This window comes from Pagrus major, chromosome 12 (assembly GCF_040436345.1).
Source record: "Pagrus major chromosome 12, Pma_NU_1.0".
NCBI classification, from domain to species: domain Eukaryota; kingdom Metazoa; phylum Chordata; class Actinopteri; order Spariformes; family Sparidae; genus Pagrus; species Pagrus major.
Window position 1 is genome coordinate 28279051 of NC_133226.1, and position 22289 is coordinate 28301339.

At 39.3% G+C, this 22289-nt stretch overlaps 2 protein-coding genes across 2 annotated transcripts; both read right to left on the reverse strand.

Moving 5' to 3' along the window:
- Positions 1-242: 242 nt before the first annotated feature.
- Positions 243-11845, reverse strand: LOC141006173 (uncharacterized). Its single transcript, XM_073478314.1, has 4 exons — positions 11840-11845; positions 10466-10536; positions 4228-5760; positions 243-2983 (listed from the first exon to the last, which is right to left on the reverse strand). Exons 2-4 carry the CDS (start codon positions 10474-10476, stop codon positions 1354-1356), a joined length of 3174 nt encoding a protein of 1057 aa, XP_073334415.1. The 5' UTR covers positions 10477-10536; positions 11840-11845; the 3' UTR covers positions 243-1353.
- A 4962-nt stretch (positions 11846-16807) lies between these two features.
- LOC141006434 (uncharacterized) lies at positions 16808-20833 on the reverse strand. Its single transcript, XM_073478645.1, has 3 exons — positions 20800-20833; positions 19846-19877; positions 16808-18440 (listed from the first exon to the last, which is right to left on the reverse strand). The coding sequence occupies exons 2-3, from the start codon at positions 19854-19856 to the stop codon at positions 16811-16813; spliced, it is 1641 nt and encodes a 546-aa protein (XP_073334746.1). The 5' UTR covers positions 19857-19877; positions 20800-20833; the 3' UTR covers positions 16808-16810.
- Between the last annotated feature and the right edge of the window lie 1456 nt (positions 20834-22289).

Genomic DNA, 22289 nt, shown 5'->3' on the forward strand with positions numbered 1-22289 from the left:
GAGTCTCGTCAGTCCACACAGCAGAGTCCCTTCAGTGATGCAGTGTTGGCTCCCTCTAGTGGTCGCTACAGAAAGCATCTCTAATGAAACCTCAGTTATAACGGTGCTGTGTGAATCTGTGTCAGACTCAAAGTGTTTCAGTAACAAAGACAAACAGACGTTTACTGAAGAAAGTTCAGCAGAAGATTCACCAGAGTGAAAAAGCTGCTGATGATCCAGTGAAGACACTCTGAACAAACTGATTTCATCAAGCACAGATTTTATTAATGATTCACTGAACACTGCATCAGTCAGGACATGACTTCATGTGGAATAACACAATATATTACAATCACTAAAAATATGGATCAACATGTTGTTCATCATGTTTAACTGCTTTATATGAGCATAAGTATGTCAGTGATGTGTTACTGAGACTTGTGTCAACATCCGAGTCGCATCAGAATAAATCACATAAAAACACATTAGATAAACCTTCAAAACATTCAGTTCACACAAAGAAACTAAAGACAATGTTGTGAGAAAGAAATAATCAGTTCTTATAGTACAGATGGATCAATATTCAGATTCTCAGTTCATCTTTATTATCTTATTACAAACCAGAGCCTCCATCAGCATCACAGAGATATGAGTGAGGAGAGGCCGTCTCTCCTCAGTTCTTACAGCACTTTGAGATAACACACATTAACTGCAGCCAACAACAGGATGCAAATGACTTCACTCAAGCTGTTATTGACCTTTCTCTACTTGGTCGTTACATGTTCTCGTCTAAAGACACTTTGTTCTTCTCTCATCCAAATGTCACAAAGTGTCAAACATCCACCAGCTGCACCTTGACCTCCTCCACACATACATCCTGCTATTATTAACAGTCACAACACACAGGAAGAGGTTTAACCCCTCCAGGCTGAACTCCTTTATAATGAGTTTACTTCTATTTAGTTTCACAACAACTTCAACATTATAATATCATGGTGGATATATGAGACACATCTATTCATACCAGCAAGAGCATAAACATGTGAGCAAGAGAGATTATATTGGAGAAAAACATGATTATAACAGCAATGTCCAGCACAAATAATGTATTTTTCTCCAACAGGATGTGACTTGGTGTTAAATGAGTGATATAGAGGAGGGAGCTGTTGTATTCAACATGAAACACCAGGGGGCGTCCTCACTCCATTTAATGCAGAGCTGTTAGCTGTGGTGATCACATTTCAATGTTGTGATGTAGTTATCACATCAACACTTTATAGAAACACACTGAACAACATTTTGTGATGTTTCAACATTTGTATCAACAGTGTGAAGCTGTTTTCTACACTGTCTGCTCTCTGTCATGGTCTTCACTCACCTGATTGCTCCTGTAACTGCTTTAGTAAATGATGTTAGTTTATTAAAGCCGTATCGCAGCGCTGCTCTAAATCTTGTATCCCCCTCCATTCGACGTTTCATCTCTTCCAGTTTCTGCATCTTCTCTGTGTCTCCTTTCTCCATCATCTTCTCAATCAGGAAGTCCAAGTGGACATGAGTGGACAGTGAATCTACTTTCAGGGCGATCTTCTCCAGATTGACAACATGCTGGAAGGACTCCTCCAACAACTGATCTCTCTCTTTCTGATGTTCTTTCATTTCCTTCTCAAGAATCTCCAAAAGGCTCAACTTGTTCTCATGTTCCTCCTTGTTCTTTTCGTATTTCTCTTTCACATCTTTTAGAGTCTTAGAAACTCTTCTTGTCTTGGTCACATAGATCCAGTCTTCTTTCACATGAGCTGACACAAGACACTTCCCAGTACATGAAGTGCAGCGGCCACCTTTCATGACCTCACAGCTTTGTGGATTCCGGGCCAGTGTGCATCCAGGATAGTGACAGTTTTCCTCACAGACTTCACAGCAGGTAGCTCCCATATAAAACCACCCGAAAAACCACCACCACCCAGCACTGATAGTTTCTTTCTCTTTGTAGACCTCATTAACTTCTACAGTGAACTTGTCATCTTTCTTCATCTCTCGTTCATGTTTCTTCAGAGCTTCCTGGGTCTGTTGGATTTCTGTCTGTTTTAGTTCAGTCCAGTGAATCCTCTCTTTCAGGTTTTGGATGCAGGCTTTCAGTCTGATTCGCTCTTTCAGAACTTCCACAGTTGTCTTCAGCTGTTGTGGTTTAGTTTTTTCCAGAAAGTCTGTGAACTTCTTCAGTCCTTTAGTTGTTTTTGTAGATGCATATTCAAGCTCGTCTTCTGTGTCCTCTGTCCTGTCTTCTTGCTGGCTGTTATCAAACAGGAAGTGAACAGGCTGATTATTTCCATCTTTGGCACATTTAATGTTTGCATCCTTGAGGGCTGTCAGAGCGTTTTTATATGTCAGACCACTCGAGTGTGTGATGAGGGCAACGATGTTCTTCTCCATGTTTTTTCCAAACAGAGACACCACTGAATCAAAGATGTACATCAGTCGGTCAGTCAGTCGATTCTCAGTTGCTTTCAGCACCAGACCCACTGCATTAATCTCATGAACTCCATCTGCTGAGCGGAACCAGTCTAATAATCTTTCACTGATGATGACATCATGTTCAATCCCGCTGGTTGCTCCGTATCCAGGACTATCGATGATGGTCAGAGAGTAGGGCAGAGTTTTACCTTCAAATCCAAAGATCTGGTACACGATCACATCTGATGTCTGACTCTCTGATTGGTTTCTCTTCTCGTCCTCTACAATCTGAAACCAGACCTCGTCCTCCCACTTCACTCCCATGGTGTAGTTGACCAGAGCGTTGATCAGAGTAGATTTTCCTGTTCCTGTTTCTCCCACAAGTAAGATGGTTCTGTTTGACTGGTTCAGATCTTTTTCACCAAGAGTCATTCTTCTTAGAGATCCAATCTCCTCTGTCTTTGGTTTCAGCTGGTAGACAGCAGGAGATCCTGAGCGGACAAGAAGACTCTTGGAGATGATGTCCTCGTATTTCATTGAGCCTTTTGTTTTCCTGTAGAAGAAGGAGATCATTGAAACATTTAATTTCATGTACAGACTTCAGCCTCCCCTCCTTCTACGTCTCAACATGTTATTTTATATCAATTGTGAAAAAGCTGAATCAAATGAATCAGAATAAAACTAAATAAAACTTCTATTTACTGATTGGACCAGAACAAAATGTACCAGCTGTGTATTTAAAGTGTTCTGGTGTTGTAATGGACCTCTTCTGATTTTGAGAAGGTATTAAAACCACTCTGAAGTCAAACACATGTAATTCAAAGTGATTTACAGAATGTATTAAACAATAAACAGGGTTTACATCTTTAAACACTTAAATCAAATCAAACATTAGAAACTATTTGAAAATGGCTTCAGGTGAAAGTTGGTTCAAGTTTTAAAGGCAGAACTTTGCTTTAAGTTTCCACATTTAGCTTCATTAACAATAGAAACATGTAATAAATGGTTTTCTAGCATTCTGTGATGTAGCTGTTAGCACAGACGGATCAGTGGACCCGCCCATCTACAATACATGAAGTCTACCACTGTGCATTAACATCTGATGACTTCACTCAAGCTGTTATTGACCTTTCTCTACTTGGTCGTTACAGGTTCTCGTCTAAAGACACTTTGTTCTTCTCTCATCCAAATGTCACAAAGTGTCAAACATCCACCAGCTGCACCTTGACCTCCTCCACACATACATCCTGCTGTTATTAACACTGTCACAACACACAGGAAGAGGTTTAACCCTCCAGGCTGAACTCCTTTATAATGACTTTACTTCTATTTAGTTTCACAACAACTTCAACATTATAATATCATGGTGGATATATAAGACACATCTATTCATACCAGCAAGAGCATAAACATGTGAGCAAGAGAGATTATATTGGAGAAAAACATGATTATAACAGCAATGTCCAGCACAAATAATGTATTTTTCTCCGACAGGATGTGACTTTGTGTTAAATGAGTGATATAGAGGAGGGAGCTGTTGTATTCAATATGAAACACCAGGGGGCGTCCTTACTCCATTTAATGCAGAGCTGTTAGCTGTGGTGATCACATTTCAATGTTGTGATGTAGTTATCACATCAACACTTTATAGAAACACACTCAACAACATTTTGTGATGTTTCAACATTTGTATCAACAGTGTGAAGCTGTTTTCTACACTGTCTGCTCTCTGTCATGGTCTTCGCTCACTTCTTTGTTGCTCCTTTACCAGCTGATGTTAGTTTATTAAAGCCTTACCTCAGTGCTGCTCTAAATCCTGTATCCTCCTTCACTCGACTCTTCATCTCCTTCAGTTTCTGGACCTTCTCTGTGTCTCCTTTCTCCTTCATCTTCTCAATCAGGGAGTCCAAGTGGACATGAGTGGACAGTGAATCAACTTTCAGGGCAATCTTCTCCAGATTGACAACATGCTGGAAGGACTCCTCCAACATCTGATCTCTCTCTTTCTCAAGTTTTTCCATTTTCTTCCCAAGAATTTCCAAAAGGCTCAACTTGTTCTCATGTTCCTCCTTGTTCTCTTCATACTTCTCTTTCACATCTTGCAGGGTCATTTCATCTCTTGTTGTAATGTACACACATTTCTTGTTTTCTTTCTTATGAGCTGACACACGACACTTCTTGGGACATACAGTGCAGCGACCATCTTTCATGACCTCACACTTATCAAGACTCTTACAATTGCATGGACAGTGACAGTTCTTCTCACAGACTGTACAGCGAACAACGCTGTATTTGGTAATTTCTTGTTCTTTGCAGATCACAGTAACTACTACAGTGAAATTCTCATCAGTCTTCATCTCTTGTTCATGTTCCTTCAGAGCTTCCTGGGTCTCTTGGATTTCTCTCTGTTTTAGTTCAGTCAACTCAATCCTCTCTTTCAGGTTTTGGATGCAGGTTGTCAGTCTGATTCGCTCTTTCAGATCATCAACAGTTGTCTTCATCTGTTGTGGTCTAGTTTTTGTCAGAAAGTCTGTGAACTGACTGATTCCATCTGTTGTCACATCCCATGCACTTTTTAAAGCAGCTTTAGTTTTCTTTGTTTTCTCGTCGCTCTGGCAGTTATTGAACATAAAATGAAGAAGCTCATCGTCCTCGTCTTTGGCACATTTGATGTTTGCATCTTCTAGAGCCTTCAGAGCATTTTCAGGTGTCAGACCATCTGAGTGTGTGATGAGGGCAACGATGTTCTTCTCCAAGTTTTTACCAAACAGAGACACCACTGAATCAAAGATGTACATCAGTCGGTCACTCAGTCGATTCTCAGTTGCTTTCAGCACCAGACCCACTGCATTAATCTCAATGACTCCATCTTCTGAGCGGAACCAGTCTAATAATCTTTCACTGACTGCAGCATCATGTTCAATCCCTCTGGTGTCTCCGTATCCAGGAGTCTCGATGATGGTCAGAGAGTAGGGCAGAGTTTTACCTTCAAATCCAAAGATCTGGTACACGATCACATCTGATGTCTGACTCTCTGATTGGTTTCTCTTCTCGTCCTCTACAATCTGAAACCAGACCTCGTCCTCCCACTTCACTCCCATGGCGTAGTTGACCAGAGTGTTGATCAGAGTAGATTTTCCTGTTCCTGTTTCTCCCACAAGTAAGATGGTTCTGTTTGACTGGTCCAGATCTTTTTCACCAAGAGTCATTCTTCTTAGAGATCCAATCTCCTCTGTCTTTGGTCTCAGCTCATAGACAGCAGGAGATCCTGAACGGACAAGATGACTCTTGGAGATGATGTCCTCGTATTTCATTGAGCCTTTTGTTTTCCTGTAGAAGAAGAAGATCATTGAAACATTTAATTTCATGTACAGACTTCAGCCTCCCCTCCTTCTACGTCTCAACATGTTATTTTATATTAATTGTGAAAAAGCTAAATCAAATGAATCAGAATAAAACTAAATAAAACTTCTATTTACTGATTGGACCAGAACAAAATGTACCAGCTGTGTATTTAAACAGCTGCTGTTAGCACAGACGGATCAGTGGACCCACCCATCTACAATACATATTGACAGATCTGGATCTTCATACCCTGGGCTCCCATGGATCATTGCTGTCTTCTGTTTTACCATCTCTTTATATCTGTACGTTTGTAAAATCTAAATCTTCATACATTCTGGTATTTTTAGCTAATTATCTTGTGTGTCCTCCTCCAGGTCACCACGGTGGAGAGGAGGTCGTGTGACTCGGGCTCCACCTGGCGATGCCTCCACCTGCTCAGTCGTCCTCTCGGATCCACACTCTTTACATAGATTTTATATAATTTACTTGAATCTGAATTCTGTCAATGAAATCTGTGAATGTGATTGTGTTGTTCTGTTCTGTACATGTCACATCTATTGCACCCTGGGAGAGAGATCCTCCTCTGTGGCTCCTCCTGAGGTTTCTTCCATCTGTTTTCCTGTTAAAAGGGTTTTTCCTCACCTGAATCGAGGGTCTAAGGACAAAGGATGTTGATCACTGTACAGACTGTAAAGTCCACTGAGGTGATGTGATTGTGACTTTGGGCTGTATAAATAAAACTGATTTGATTTGATGACAGACAGACTAAAGCGTTCAAAATGTGCATCTACCGAGGTCCAGCTGTGGTTCCAGTCAGTCTGAGTTGTTTTTACTGGATCTTTTAACTGGATAAAGGATTAGACACTGGACTTGGATCTTAGCCGGACTATAACTGTGGAGACTGCACCTTGCTTGGCTTACTCTTGTTTAGTAAGGTCTGTTTTTAGCCAGTTGCTAACAGGCCCTTTAGACACTTTGATCGAGGCTGTTTGTCATTTCTGCCAGCCGGCTTACTTACAGTCACAGAAGCACATTAGATGGTTGAAACAGGATCTAAGAAGCACGGACAACTTAATTATGGGCTTTTTGTCTGTAGCCACTGCTCAATCCATCCTCTCCATATTAAACACTGTGCTTGGTGAAGCCATTCTTCCCAGATCAGCTACGACTGGAGGTCAACAACCTTTTCAACTGATGCCATGGCCCTGAATGATGACATCCAGTCCTTGGGGCCGGATGGGGGAGGCATCTCCTGAGAAACGTGCATTTTTCAGAGATTCTGCTTTTGGTTCAGATTATTTGGCCTGTTTATTTTACTTTTAATCTCAATTATGACTTTTTATTGTTTTAATTGTGTGAAGCTGGGATTGGCTCCAGATTGGTCGAACAGTTGAATTGATTTTTTTGTATTTGGAAACCTGAGCCTCTAATTCCTGCTTCCTTTTCTCTCTGAGCTTTTCAGCTCCTCCTTTACTTTCTGACATTTTCATCTGATCTCACTGTTGCTGATGCACGTCTCTAGGTTGTTAGAGCAACAGGGGGCAAGCATGGCCATTGGTCAAACAAATTTCCCAGCAAGCCTTTCTTTGTAACTTTTGGGAAGAAAACAATAACACTAGCCTAAGCCTATATATCATTTTTGTTTCTTTGTAATAAAACTGTTTTCGTACATTCCCATAGCTGCTAGCTTGACAATAATGCCAGAGATTGATTCAAATGGGACATTTTAACCCGGCTAGTTGATGATAATGATCAGTAGAAAGGGGGAAAGTCAGGCTGGTGGGAGTGAAAGTGTCCGACTGGCCCAACAATGCAGATAGCCAGCACACTGTATTGTGTATTTGCATTACTGAATACTTTATCTGCAACATAATTGGCGTCACAACAAGATTATGAGTTTAAAGATAAAAGAGCAAAAGTTGCTCTTTCTATGAGTAAAAAAAAAAAAAAGAAAAGAGTAAGGTTACTCTTTGTATGAGTTTAAAGACATACGAGTCTATGAGAAGCCCTAACCCGGGGGTAAAGAGTAGGTCTTGAGATAAGACCAGACTGCAATCCAAAAATGTGACTTTGAATTTGAGTGTCAGAAGTGGAGCCAGAGCATTAAAAAGTAGCCTGTAATAACCCCAAACCAACAAATAAGAACACTATAATTAGCAATAATAAACTATAAATTAGAAAAGCGATAAATACATATAATTAGTTCAAATTATCACTTTAAATTCCAATTAAAGGCTGACGTCACAGTGTTCCTTCTGGTGATATGATCAACGAATTATTAATGTGTTACATATTGCCATGCCAAGTACTATAATATGATTGCATTGTGACTGTTTTATAATGTTTTGTGCTGTTTAAGTCATTGTCGATAAAACTGCTGCCATTTTGCTAAAAAGTTCAAGTTTTTGTTGATGATGTTGCTAGTGCTGTGGTAAAGAGTTGAGCTTGTGATGATAATATCGCTGTCACTTTGTCAAAAAAAGTAATTTGGTCTGCATAGTGTATTGTTGGAGGATATCACTAATTCCATCTAAATTGCTGTGTTGAGAGGAGACGGGGTCGAGCTGCTGGTCAGAAGATAACTGAGACTCAAAGAGCTGCTCAGAGAAGGACGCGACGTGTCTTGTTACACAGAACTTCCTGCCTGCACATAGAAGCACAGAGTCAGGCAGACTTCTTTCTCATCCTCCCATCTAATTTTTTATCATTATATTTATCACTGTTTTGCAACTATAAGCATTTGTATATATTATCAGTTGTGTAGCTAAAAAGGATTGCTGTGGTGATTTTGATTAACATTGCCTCTACTTTAGTATTGTATTGAGAGAATTTGCATACTGTATGAGCGACTGTCAGTGTTGCTGGGATGCTAAGTTCAAAACTGGGATATAAAGAAGTGAATTATATCTCAACATAATTACAAATATTGGCACTCGGCCCAGGGTGTCCGATCTCCCCTCACTCTTGTCCAGTGGACTACCAGGGCTACGAAAATCTCTGTCAGCATAACTGACATGTTATTTATTCCTGACTGTATGTTCAGTGGCTGTCTGATATTGATGGGCTGTGCTTGTGTTTTTCTCACGGTTGGTTTGATTAGAAGAAGAGTTCCTCCATCGTCGACCACAGCAGTGGCCTACCATGCCTGCAGCTGACCCACAACCTGAGGAATTGAGCTCAAGAAGTCTTCCTTTATTGGGAACAACTCCTTCGACCACAGCTCACTGATGTTACCAAGTTCTTGTACCCTTATATAAGCTACAGAGCAGTCCCTACATGGGGTGGCCGACCCTGGCACCCAAACTTCCTGTGAAAGTGCCATTACATCAGTGCAGAGAAGCTCCTTTTGATGCAGATGTAGCCAAGTCAAATTTTCTTATTATGTTTTGTTATTTTATTTTCCCTAAAATCTTTCTTTTGTGTTGTGAACTTCCCCAAAATGATTTTTTCCTCCTGTAAAAGAAGAAAAAGAAAGGTTCCTACGGTGATTTTCAATCGTATGCCCTTTGTTCCCCTGGGGTGTTGTTTTGGCGTTGCACCACCTAGCGTCATAGAGCTGTGTGTGCTTGGAGCTGGTGAGTAACTTTATGAGGCGCTCTCTCCATTGTCTTATTTATTATATCTTTTTCCCATTCAAAACCACAATATGTTGATATCTGCTGTAATGTAACATGCTAATGAAACTTTTGGTCAAGCCTCCATTGATTAACAACTTGTAAATTGAATCTCAAACTGAGTTATTCATGCAGAGTTAGTTAACTTAGCCTTTTTTCCTCTGTTTCTCTCTTTTTCATGCTAATGTCATGAGGTTGTGCTCTGCATGCTATGGCTGTGTAATAACTATATTATTTAATATGTTATGTGATGTTTTATTGTGGTTATGTGAATTTGAATTTACATTTTTCCTTGTAGAGTGGTGGAGAGTTGCAGTGTGGCTCGGTGTGTGTGACGCCTGTTTTTTTCTTTATTCTGAAGGTATGCTAGTTGTCTAATTCAGTTCATTTTTTGATATTTTTGCACTATAAAAAATGAGCTAATGTGGGTGAATTCATTTAATTCTTTTAGACTGTGGAAGACGTGTGGGAAAGATTTAATGCATTTCCATTGCACTTTGAATCCTGGTTTTACGAATGTTGGGTTTTGTTTTACATGGTGCACTGTATCTCCACATTCATTTTAATACAGTATGAGCTATGCTGTATATTTTGTGTAATATACAAAGTGATAGAGCTGTGTGTGCTCGGAGCCGAGTGGTGGGGAGTTGCAGTGTGGCTCGGTGTGTGTGACGCCTGTTTTTTATTCTTTATTCTGAAGATTAAACTCCCATAGATGCTCAACCCCAGTGTGTGGCTCACTTCCTAACTACATAACACAACGCAGAAAAACAGCTGCTACACATGTGTGTCTGTTTCTCTGCAGTCATCATGTTGACATCAGTGTAGTTGTGTTCAACCTTTCTTCCACTTCTTCAACATTTACAAACTTTATTTAACTACAAGAAAACACCAGAACAGAATAATTACTTTTCAGGCTGAAAACACTGAGACCTCCATCAACATGTGCTGCTGTTAAAGTGATGCACATGTCACTGTGTTGTGCTCTGTATAGACTGCTGTGTGTATATGTGTCTATAGCTGCACTTTACTGCAGCTGTTTGAATCTAGTTTTAAAGGTTAGTTGTGTTACTCACCCTGTTGCCATGGTGACGTCTGGTAGAGAGACCACACGGTGAGGGTGAACGATGGAAACAGGTTTCGGTGTCTGAAGAAACAAAATCAAACCATAACTACATTTAATTCATCTGTAATGAAGAAAACTAACACAATGACACGATTCAACAAAATAACAATCAGATCCACAACAGTGTTTAAAAAGCTCTTTCCTGACACCAGACTGAACCATCACCCTGCTTCATTATGTAAATGAGCTGATAACAGATGATATTTTACTTTATTTATGACAAACTGAGACTTTCTTGACTTGAAAATATCTTTTAAATGAACAAACAGGATCAATAAATAACGTGTCTCTCTTCATTCACTACCACACAAAGTCTTTGTGAAATCAGCTGCCATGAGGGAAACTGAAGGGCCGTGACTTCAGCTCTCTACAGTCAGTTCACCATTTTGTGTTCTGATCCAGATCAGAGTAGCTGCGACACTGAGGCTGTCGCTGGTGCTGCTGTTTTATTTGTCCTCATAGTCCTGGACTACTGTGCTGTGATTGGCTTTGACTGGCAGCACCCTCATTTACATAATGAAGCAGAAATGCATAAAGAAAAGTAAAAAGGAAATCCAGAAATCAAGTTCATGGAAAACAAATAAATGCATTTAAAATTAAATAAATAATAAATAAAATAGAAATTAAATGTGAAAGTATAAAAAACAGGGAATTCTTAGTGCTGTATCGTGACAGAACCTTCATCACCATATAAACAGAGAAGTTAATACAAAGGTGAATAAATACAGAAGCAAATTAAAACTTAAGGATCAATTTCTGTCACATTTTGTAAATTAGTTAATGCCTGCATTTAGTCTTAATATTAATTTAGCATTTTAATGATGTTTTTATTTATTTATTGAGGCATCTATTTATGTATTTGGGATATTAACAGTTTTATGGACAACAAACACACAAAATGTATCAATCAGGAGGTTCAGTTCAGATCCATTAAAACTTAATTGGTTTTGACTGAAGTTGGTCCACCCGTGTGTCGTGTACATGAGGGCATGTTTTGGCGGTTTCCTCTCGGCGAGCACTTCTCATGGGACTGAAAAGGCGCCGTCTTTGCATCCGGTATCTAGTTCTGCTATAAAACTACATGTGAGAGCCAAGGTCTTCTTCATGTTTGTCTCCTCTTCACATAAAAACATTCACTCAACAGACTTTTTCTTCACTTTTAAAACTTTTCTGCCATCAGTGGTTATTTGTTCATATGTTAATATAAGTTATGTCGAGTGACTCTGTTTCATTTGAAGCGTTTGAGTTGTCTAAAATCCTGCACATTTACAAGTATTTAATTGTTTCTACCTAAACTTGTTTAACCTTATTAAATTGTTCTTACCTGCTGTAGGCTTCACAAAGCTGTCTGATGGAAAAGGAAGCTGAGGAAGCAGCGAGAGCAGACAGCAGTCTTTATACCAGCATGAAGGGCGGGTGCTCTGTGGTCACGTGATTTCACAGAAACAGCCTCAGATACAAGAAACTTCCTGTGCAGAGACTGTAGTGAGTTATGTTTCTCTGTGCTGTGTGACTACATGAACGTCACCTTTTCTTTAACATGATTATATTACAACCTGTAAATCCAGCTCAAGTGATTCACGATGCAGCTCAGTGGATGAAATCCTCAATTTTCTATGTTACTGCACCCGACTGCTTTTTCATCATTTAATAAAAGCAGTAGATAAATCTAATCTCCCTTTTTATTTAGAAAGTCCTTTTAAAAAGACTTCAACAGTTGTTAACATGAGAATGTTTGATACCAGTATCTGTGTGACCTCCTCAGTGCGTAAACGTTACAGGAACAAACAGACATGGTTTCCACACAGCTGCTCTGGGACAGGGCACTTCCTCAATGTGGCAAACACCACAGACATGCCTCTGCTGCACACACCTCTCAGAGCTGCACGGCAAAGTTGCAATTTCTGATTTATGTCACTAATTAATCCCATAGAGGACATTAGTCAGCAGCCACTGCTTCTCAGTGGACATCAGAAGCAGAAGATGGACGCATAATACGTGTTGGAAACTGATTAGAGACAGAAAACATGTTGTTAGGTTTTTAAAGGTTGCTGAGAGTTGAGGTCTTTCTGCATCTTTGTGGTTTTCAGGCCAGGTTACAAGTCAGTTCAGTGTCACGGGTCCTGATGAGGTCCTATTGTGTTGCAGTGAGTCTCATGTCTGTAAGTCAGAAACATGTTATATATGAGTGGATCCAAGTGGACTTTCTATCAGCTCTGACCATCCATCCATTTTCTACATCTGTCAACATGAAGGAGGGGAAAGCCCACCCAAACCCAACATAACATCCTGAGAATCCTGTCAGAGCTCCTAACTGAGCCTAAAAACTTCTAAAAGTCTGAGCTGAGGAGTGATTTAGGAAACTTCTTAGAGCAACTCTGAGCAGGAAGAGACAGAAACCTTAGTGAGGAGGTGTGGTCGACCTGCTGATAGGTGTGACACATTCTTTTAAAAGCTTTTGTCCAATCAGGTAAAAGAAATGAAAATGCACTCTTAGTGATAATGGGCAGAGAACTGACAGTGAAACTGGACCAATCACAGAATTTGGTCTTTATTAAAACATGTTGAGATCATGAATATTATTTTATGTAACAAACATCTCTGTTGAATAAAGTGTAATCCATCGGCCTACTTTTTTTATTCACATGCTCATAGTTGCTATTTTCAGATTCAGCATTCAGATATTTACTTGTAAACGCAGGTTTTGCCACTTGGTTTTTGCTGTCTTGTCATCTGGAGCGATGTGTTAATTAGCAGTTTATGTAGATGTTTACAGGCACATTGGTTTAAATTAACAGTGTAGAAAAATACAGAGTTACAGAGAAACAGATCAGGAGTGAAACTGTAGATGAGCGGGGTTATTTCTAATTTTGTGAATGTAACATTGAGAGATTGTTGGTAATGAATACTCATCTCTGTGACTGACAGTCGGTCAGTGTGAACGATTCATACAGATACAAACAACTCACCCAACAACCAGGAAGAAGTCTTTTATGGTTTATGTTGTTTTTCCTCAGGATTATGAGGTGGTGTTGTTTATAGAAACATGATAATAACCTGAACATTGGTCACTTTTTAGGTTCACACTTTACATTCACATGGTGCGTTTATAAATGTGTTACACTAAACTTTCCAGCATCATAAAGTAGTTTGACTGTATTTCCAGCTGAAGCAGCATTAACATTAAAATGTATCAAAATGTACTTTACAGGTTAACACATGACAAAACTCACTGCCACAAGAAACTACCCTCAAACTAAGTAAAACACAAAACCCCAGTTCAGTAGTTTTCCAGTCTTTGTGATTTCTGTCATATTTCCATCAAATATAAAGTCAGCAGCTTCTGTGCTTTGTAGTGACCCTTATTAAAAATATCCTGTGATTTACACAGACACACAAATGTTGAAACACTGCGGTCCCTCGTTAGAAATGTGCTGGTCTGGGCAGCAACAGAGCAGCTGACATAATGCTAGACTAGCATTAGTAGTGCTATTGGTCCGTTGTACAAAAACTCTCAAGCGTTTCCAAAGTATAATTGAAAGGAGTCTCAACATTACGTGAGATGGAGGCCAAAGTCGCACATGTTTTCTGACTGAGGAAGCTCAAAAAAAGGGAAGTTCTTGTTTCACAGTTTGTGGGTTGGCAGGGACTCAAAATACCCAAATGTACGTACACAAGCACTAAAAAAATAATAAGTGTATTCCAATACAGTTGTTGGGACGTCCACATGGTTCTGACATCGGATCGGCCCGTGTGCAGCTCAATGCTTCAATGCGGCTTCCTTGCATTGACAAAGCCTTATAAACAAAGGAAAGTGCACCGACCCTAATGTCCAGTAGGTGGCGCCTGCGTCAGTTTCCGCTACAGCCGGAGTAGATAAATACAGCGGCAGATCATTTTCAACAGTCCCAGAGTTTCATGTTGCTGGAAGCATCGGCTTTCGCCTACGCAATTATTACTCTAAGGGAGCATACAGATATTTTTCCCGCCTAGGCCGCAGTCTTTCATCTCGCCGGACGAGCCAAAACTGTGCCGTGTTCACCAAACACGCTCCGGATCCTGAAAAGATGCTGTGCAACCAGCCTCTCTTTACAGTCCGTGCATGAAGTATAAATGAATCTCCATTGTTTACGTTGTATAATGAAACATCCCATTTGTGGGTATTTCCTATTTCATTGTCGTAACGCAGCTTGTTTCTTTATCCGACTTGTACAATGAACATTGAAAAAGGAAGTCGAGTGGTGGAAACAGCCTTCAAAGTAAAAGTTGGGCGTTTTGAAGCGTGTTGGCCGCAGCTGTCAGTTTAAGGAGAGCGAAATAAAATAAATACAACCTAACAACAAATAGCCTAAATAATTTAGCTAATTCATAACTGTTATACAGTGATATTCCCGCCACTTTCCCACAACTGAGAGAGATAATCACCGGGATTTTCAAAGTAAACACACCGTGTTGAGAGGAGACTGAGCCGCTGGACTGCAGTCATCATGAAGTACCGGTAAGTCAAACTTGTTTTTTGTTCACCTTATCCACCAAACGTCTCCAACCAAACACTGTTTAAATCTGTTGACCTGCCAGGAACGTAGTTAGCTGTTAACTTCCGAACATAGCCAATGCTAACAATGCTATTTTGTTTGCAGGTAAAGTTGCTAACTGTTGTAGCTAAACAGCTGTTGTAACGTTATGCTAACATTACTTGTTTGTTATTATCAGCTGTTTTGCACGTCATTTTAATATTTGTCCATCTAAGTCTGTGTGAAATGCCTACAATTATGCTAGAAGTGAGTTAACTGGACCCTGCTCAGTCATATAAGTAAGGCTGAGGGGTGTTTTGATATTAATTTTGATGTATTAAACTGTAGTGTGGTCTGTGTTCAAAAATGTTACCAGCAGTGTTTGTGCATGCAGACAGACTGCAAAGTAAAGAAATATTCTAAATAATATAATTCATGTCATGTATCCCTATAATTAGTGAGTAAAAACTAAAGCTACAATTAATACACTGTTCATCTGTGGATGTACAGTTGACACCATTAAAATAAAGAGGAAAGATGAACCTCGGCCATATATTTTCTTTATGCAGTCTTTTAGTTTATTTAATCATTTTTTATAATTTATTTATATGGCACCAAACAAAAGTTCAGCAGAGTCTGGTCAGTCCACACAGCAGAGTCCCTTCAGTAATGCAGTGTTGGCTCCCTCAGGTGGTCACTACAGAAAGCATCTCTAATGAAACCTCAGTTATAACGGTGCTGTGTGAATCTGTGTCAGACTCAAAGTGTTTCAGTAACAAAGACAAACAGACGTTTACTGAAGAAAGTTCAGCAGAAGATTCACCAGAGTCAAAAATCTGCTGATGATCCAGTGAAGACACTCTGAACAAACTGATTTCATCAAGCACAGATTTTATTAATGATTCACTGAACACTGCATCAGTCAGGACATGACTTCATGTGGAATAACACAATATATCACAATCACTAAAAATATGGATCAACATGTTTCCACGTGGACTGTGTCATCTGACAGATTTTACAAGCATGAAGACACATGAAGGAGCCAGAGAACCAATCAGATCAAACTACAGTAGATCACATGACTCAAAGTTGGATTCATGTCCAAAACTGCAGAATCTTTCCTCTGTACAAAGTGATTAACATGAGAAAACAACGTCATGTTTAAATGCTTTATGTGTGTATTATATATGTAACGTATGCGTCAGTGAGACCTGTCAACATCAGAGTAACATCAGAATAAATCACAGCCTTAAAACACGTGAGAAAATCCTTAAAAACATTAAATTAAACATTAATTAATTTAATTTAATTTTAATTCTTTTATTAATTTTTTACATTAATTAAACATTTAAACATTAAATCAGGATCTGACTGAGTTCAGTTTGTGATACAGGACAGGGAGGGTGCTGTCATACCCAACATTAACCACCAGGGGGCGTCCTCAGTCCATTTACAAACAGCTGTTGGACACTAAGAACTGTTCTCAGCACTAAAACATGATGACTCAGCTGTCACTGATGGTCATCTGTACAGTGAAGTAACTATTGGTGATGAAACATCAAACTACAAGAACAAACAGTGCTTACAGACCACAGAGGGCGCTGTCTCCATGAATTACACATTTAACAAGTGATGACATGCTAATTTGCTCATGTAGCGATTACATCGACATTATAGAAACAGACTGACAAAAATGTATGTGATGTTTAAACTTGTTATCAGCAGTGTACAGCTGGTTTTCTACACAGCTGTACACTGCTCTCAGTCGTGTTGTTCACTCAATTCCACACTTTAACTGCTTTACCAACTGCTGCTGTGATTTTACCAAACTTGTATCGCAACACTGCAGCAAGTCTTCCATCTTTATCTGCCCGACTCTTCATCTCTTTCAGTTTCTGGACCTTGTCTTTGTCTCCTTTCTCCATCATCTTCTCAATCAGGAAGTCCAAGTGGACCACAGTGGACAGCGAAATAACATTCAGGGCGATCTCCTCCAGTTTGACAACAAGCTGGAAGGACTCCTCCAGCATCTGATCTTTTTCTTTCTGAAGACCTACAATTTCCCACTGTAGATCTTCCAAAAGGCTTGTTTTCTTGTCACAGTCTGATTTCTCCTTTTCATACTTCTCTTTCACATCTTGTTGGGTCTTTTTAACTTTTCTTGTTTTGGGCACATAGATTTTCTTTTCCTTCACGTGATCTGACGCAGGACACTTCCTGGTACATGAAGTGCAGCGGCCACCTTTCATGACCTCACAGTGCTCTGGATACCAGGCCAGTGTGCACGGATAGTGACAGTTCTCCTCACAGACTGTACAGCAGACAGCTCCTCCATAATTTAACCACAACGCCCACCACCTCCCAGCACTGATACCTTCTTTCTCTTTGTAGACCTCATCAACTTCTACAGTGAACTTCTCATTGTTCTTCATCTCCTCTTCATGTTTCTTCAGACCATCATGAGTCTGTTGGATTTCTCTCTGTTTCAGTTCAGTCAACTTGATCCTCTCTTGCAGGTTTTGGATGCAGGCCGTCAGTCTGATACGTGAATTCAACACTGCAACAGTTGTCATCAGCTTCTGAGGGGGATTTCTTTCCAGGAAGTCAGTGAACTGGCCCATTTCCTCTGTTGTTAAGTCCCATGCATATTTTAAAGCCCTCTGAATCCTTTGTGTTTTCTGTGTGCTCTGGCAGTTATTGAACAGAAAATAAACAGGATGACCGTCCTCATCTTTGGCACATTTAATGTTTGCAGCCTCGAGAGCTTTCAGAGCGTTTTCAGGTGTCAGACCATCTGAGTGTGTGATGAGGGCGACGATGCTCTGCTCCATGTTTTTTCCAAACAGAGACACCACTGAATCAAAGATGTACATCAGACGATCACTCACACGATTTTCACTGGCTTTCACCACCAGACCCACTGCATTCAACTCATGAACTCCATCATCTGAGCGGAACAAGTCTAATAATTGTTGACTGATGAATTCATCTTTTTCAATCCCACCGGTTGCTCCGTATCCAGGAGTATCGATGATGGTCAGAGAGTAGGGCAGAGTTTTACCTTCAAATTCAAAGATCTGGTACACGATCACATCTGATGTCTGACTCTCTGATTGATCTAACTCCTTGTTCTCTTCTGACTTCTGACTCTCTGATTGTCTTCTCTCCTCGTCCTTTAACTTCTGAAACCGGTCATCACCCTCCCACTCTACCCCCATGGCGTAGTTGACCAGAGCGTTGATCAGAGTAGATTTTCCTGCTCCTGTTTCTCCCACAAGTAAGATGGTTCTGTTTGTCTTGTTCAGATCTTTTTCACCAAGAGTCATTCTTCTTAGAGATCCAATATCCTCTGTCTTTAGTCTCAACTGATCAACAGGAGGAGTTTCTGATTGGATGGGACTGGTGTTTCTGTAGAAAAATAAAGACATAAGTTCAAAAACTTCTGAATATAGAATTAAATAAAGAAAATCCCTCTACATGGTGAGGTCTTTTATTAAATCTTTTAACCCCCCACTTTCACCTTACAGTGAAGCGAAGTGAAGAAGACTATACAGTAACTGAGACATTTTGTAGTGCTGTCTGATGTTTCGTGAGATTTATTATACTCTACATAGTTGACTCAAAGTGTCCCACAATGCATCGTGAACAGTGGTGTCCAACCGATGATCGCTGACTCAGCATTACAAACCATCATGTGAGTGGTGTTAAAAAGTGTTTTTCATGTGACAGATGAGCTCACTGTATAGACTCACTGTATAGACCTGGTAGTGAGCAGGGAGCAGTGAATGAGTGATTTCAGACACAACCCCAGTGAAACAGTCTCTTCACTGCTCTATATTAATAGCTGAAGGACTCAATGAGCTGAGCTGACTAGTTTATCTCTTGGTACTAAGTCGTTGCCAGGGTTCATTCTATTGTGTTGCCAGGGAAAAATTGTATATTTTGATAGCCAAACACATACAAATATTAGTTAGTAGTGTTAGCCTGAGTGTACAGGAAGAACCCTGCCTGCCCCAGCTGAGTTTCAAATCCAGGACCTTCTTGTTTCTGAGGCTACAGTGCTAACAACTGAACCGCCATGCTGCAAACTGACTCCAAATACTGACAACCATCAACATGATATGTATACACATATATGTGTATATATGTGTATATATATACATATATGTGTATATTTAGACATATATGTGTATATATGCATGTATGTGTGTATATATACACATATGTGTAAATATATACATATATGTGTCTATATATATACACATATATGTGTATATGTGTATATATATAGACACATATATGTGTATGTATATGTGTGTATATACACATGATGGCACGTTATGTTGACGCTCTTGTTTCAGGCACATTTGCTGAATGTAAAGTGTTTTGCTGCTGATGCAGAAATGTTTCAGGTCTGACAGTCACATTGTTGTTGTGACTTTTACATAAAGTGACTCGAGTGTTGGTTCAGACATGAGAGCAACATGTTACATTTCTATCACACTAACATGAAGGAGTGCATGTGTGTCTGTTTCTCTGCAGCCATCATGTTGACATCAGTGTAGTTGTGTTCAACCTTTCTTCCACTTCTTCAACATTTACAAACTTTATTTAACTAAAAGAAAACAACAGAACAGAATAATTACTGTTCAGGCTGAAAACACTGAGACCTCCATCAACATGTGCTGCTGTTAAAGTGATGCACATGTCACTGTGTTGTGCTCTGTATAGACTGCTGTGTGTATATGTGTCTGCAGCTGCACTTTACTGCAGCTGTTTGAATCTAGTTTTAAAGGTTAGTTGTGTCACTCACCCTGTTGCCATGGTGACGTCTGGTGTTGGTGTCTGAAGAAACAAAATCAAACCATAACTACATTTAATTCATCTGTAATGAAGAAAACTAACACAATGACACGATTCAACAAAATAACAATCAAATCCACAACAGTGTTTAAAAAGCTCTTTCCTGACACCAGACTGAACCATCACCCTGCTTCATTATGTAAATGAGCTGATGACAGATGATATTTTACTTTATTTATGACAAACTGAGACTTTCTTGACTTGAAAAATATCTTTTAAATAAACAAACAGGATCAATAAATAATGTGTCTCTCTTCATTCACTACCACACAAAGTCTTTGTGAAATCCGCTCCCATGAGGGAAACTGAAGGGCCGTGACTTCAGCTCTCTACAGTCAGTTCACCATTTTGTGTTCTGATCCAGATCAGAGTAGCTGCGACACTGAGGCTGTCGCTGGTGCTGCTGTTTTATTTGTCCTCATAGTCCTGGACTACTGTGCTGTGATTGGCTTTGACTGGCAGCCCCCTCATTTACATAATGAAGCAGAAATACATAAAGAAAAGTAAAAAGGAAATCCAGAAATAAAGTTCATGGAAAACAAATAAATGCATTTAAAATTGAATACATTAATAAATAAAATAGAAATTAAATGTGAAAGTATAAAAACAGGGAATTCTTAGTGCTGTATCGTGACAGAACCTTCATCACCATATAAACAGAGAAGTTAATACAAAGGTGAATAAATACAGAAGCAAATTAAAACATAAATATAATTTTTTGTCATATTTTGTCAATGAATTAATGCCTGTATTCAGTTTTATATTAATTATTATTTATCTATTTATTTATTTTGGATTTTAGCAGTTTCATGTACAACAATCACACAGAATGTGTCAATCAGGAGGTTCAGTTCAGATCCATTAAAACTAAATTGTTTTTTTTTTACTAAAGTTGGTTTCTCACCTCTGTTGTAGATTCAGGAGGTGGATCAGTAAATGAAGGTTCCTTCAGACTCAATGTTTCTCTCTGTTCTCCTCTGCAGAGTCAGCTGGTGCACAGCAGGAGATTCTGATTGGACCAGAACACTTTCTGTGATGATGTCCCCTTATCTCAGTGAGACGTTAGTGTTCCTGTAGAAGAAGATCATTTAAACATTTAATTTCATTTTAGTCCTCTCTCCTACTTTCTGTTTAAACAAAGCTATTTCAAATGAATTAAAATTAAACTAAATACATGTCTTTGTACTGATCAAGTGTTTTGGTCCAAACTCTTGCAGCTGCATATTAAAAGTGGACGAGTGATGTAATGGAGTTCTAAAAGTATTGGAGCGCCCCGAACTGAACCGCAGCTGCTCAGAACAGGGCCGAGCCTACAGTTCTTACTTCTAAGTATATCATGGTGGTGGAGGAGAACCCAAGCAAATAAATGAATGAGATATATCTGTGACATGTTGGGTATTTATTTATTTTACCAAGCGTTATAATTCATGACCTGGTTTGTTGGTCGGTCAGTGGGTCAGTAGTTCAGGCAGGTATAGGTCGCTGGTTTGTATGAGTAAGTACAATCTAATGTTCATACATGGATGTTCAGAACAGGTTTAATATTTGGATGTCCTGGTAGAACCCTTTTGGACTTTCAAAGCAGGTTTGGTATCTGAACATCTGACTGGGCCATTTCCTGGGCCACGTCACGGATGCACTCAAAACAAGTTTAGACCTTGGCGGAGTTATGCGCTCTTTTAAATGCCATTCTAGTATTATCTTCATCTTACTCCGTCCTATTTTTTCTTTCTCCAATATCTTCTCTGACATGTAAATGGTTACATAGATTTGACTACAAGGAAACAATTCATAGAGATAATTATGTGAAGAAACGTTTTGGACGAAAACACTGAAACCTCCAACATGTGTTACTGTAAACATGTCAGTTTGTTATAGTGTGTATAACCTACTATGTAAATGTGTGTCTGTGTCTGTGTCTGTGTGTGTGTGTGTGTGTGTGTGTGTGTGTGTGTGTGTGTGCAATTTTAAACTTGCAATTTAAATATATGAAGGTGATTAAATGATGAGTGATGGATGCTCACAATAATAGCAGAAATATTCATATTTGATCGTTCTTGTTAATATCTTTATATATATAATTTATATGAGATTAACCACATGTGTTTCTGCTGTAGAGGCAGAAATGCAGCAGTCAGCAGATCATGATTTTCTTATTGGCCGCAACTTAAATTTGTCAATAGAAACAATATTGCAGTGGGAACACGTCAACAATCGTTACAAAGGCCGTGAATGTCAGGAGTGTAACACCTGAAGTATTCTAGATCTGTGAAGAACTTTAAATTAGAGCTTTAAAAAGGGGAAATTATCATTTTTCTCTTCTTGTGATAAAACATCACTCAATAGACTTTTTCTTGATTTCTGAAACTCTTCTGCCATCAGTTGTTGTTTGTG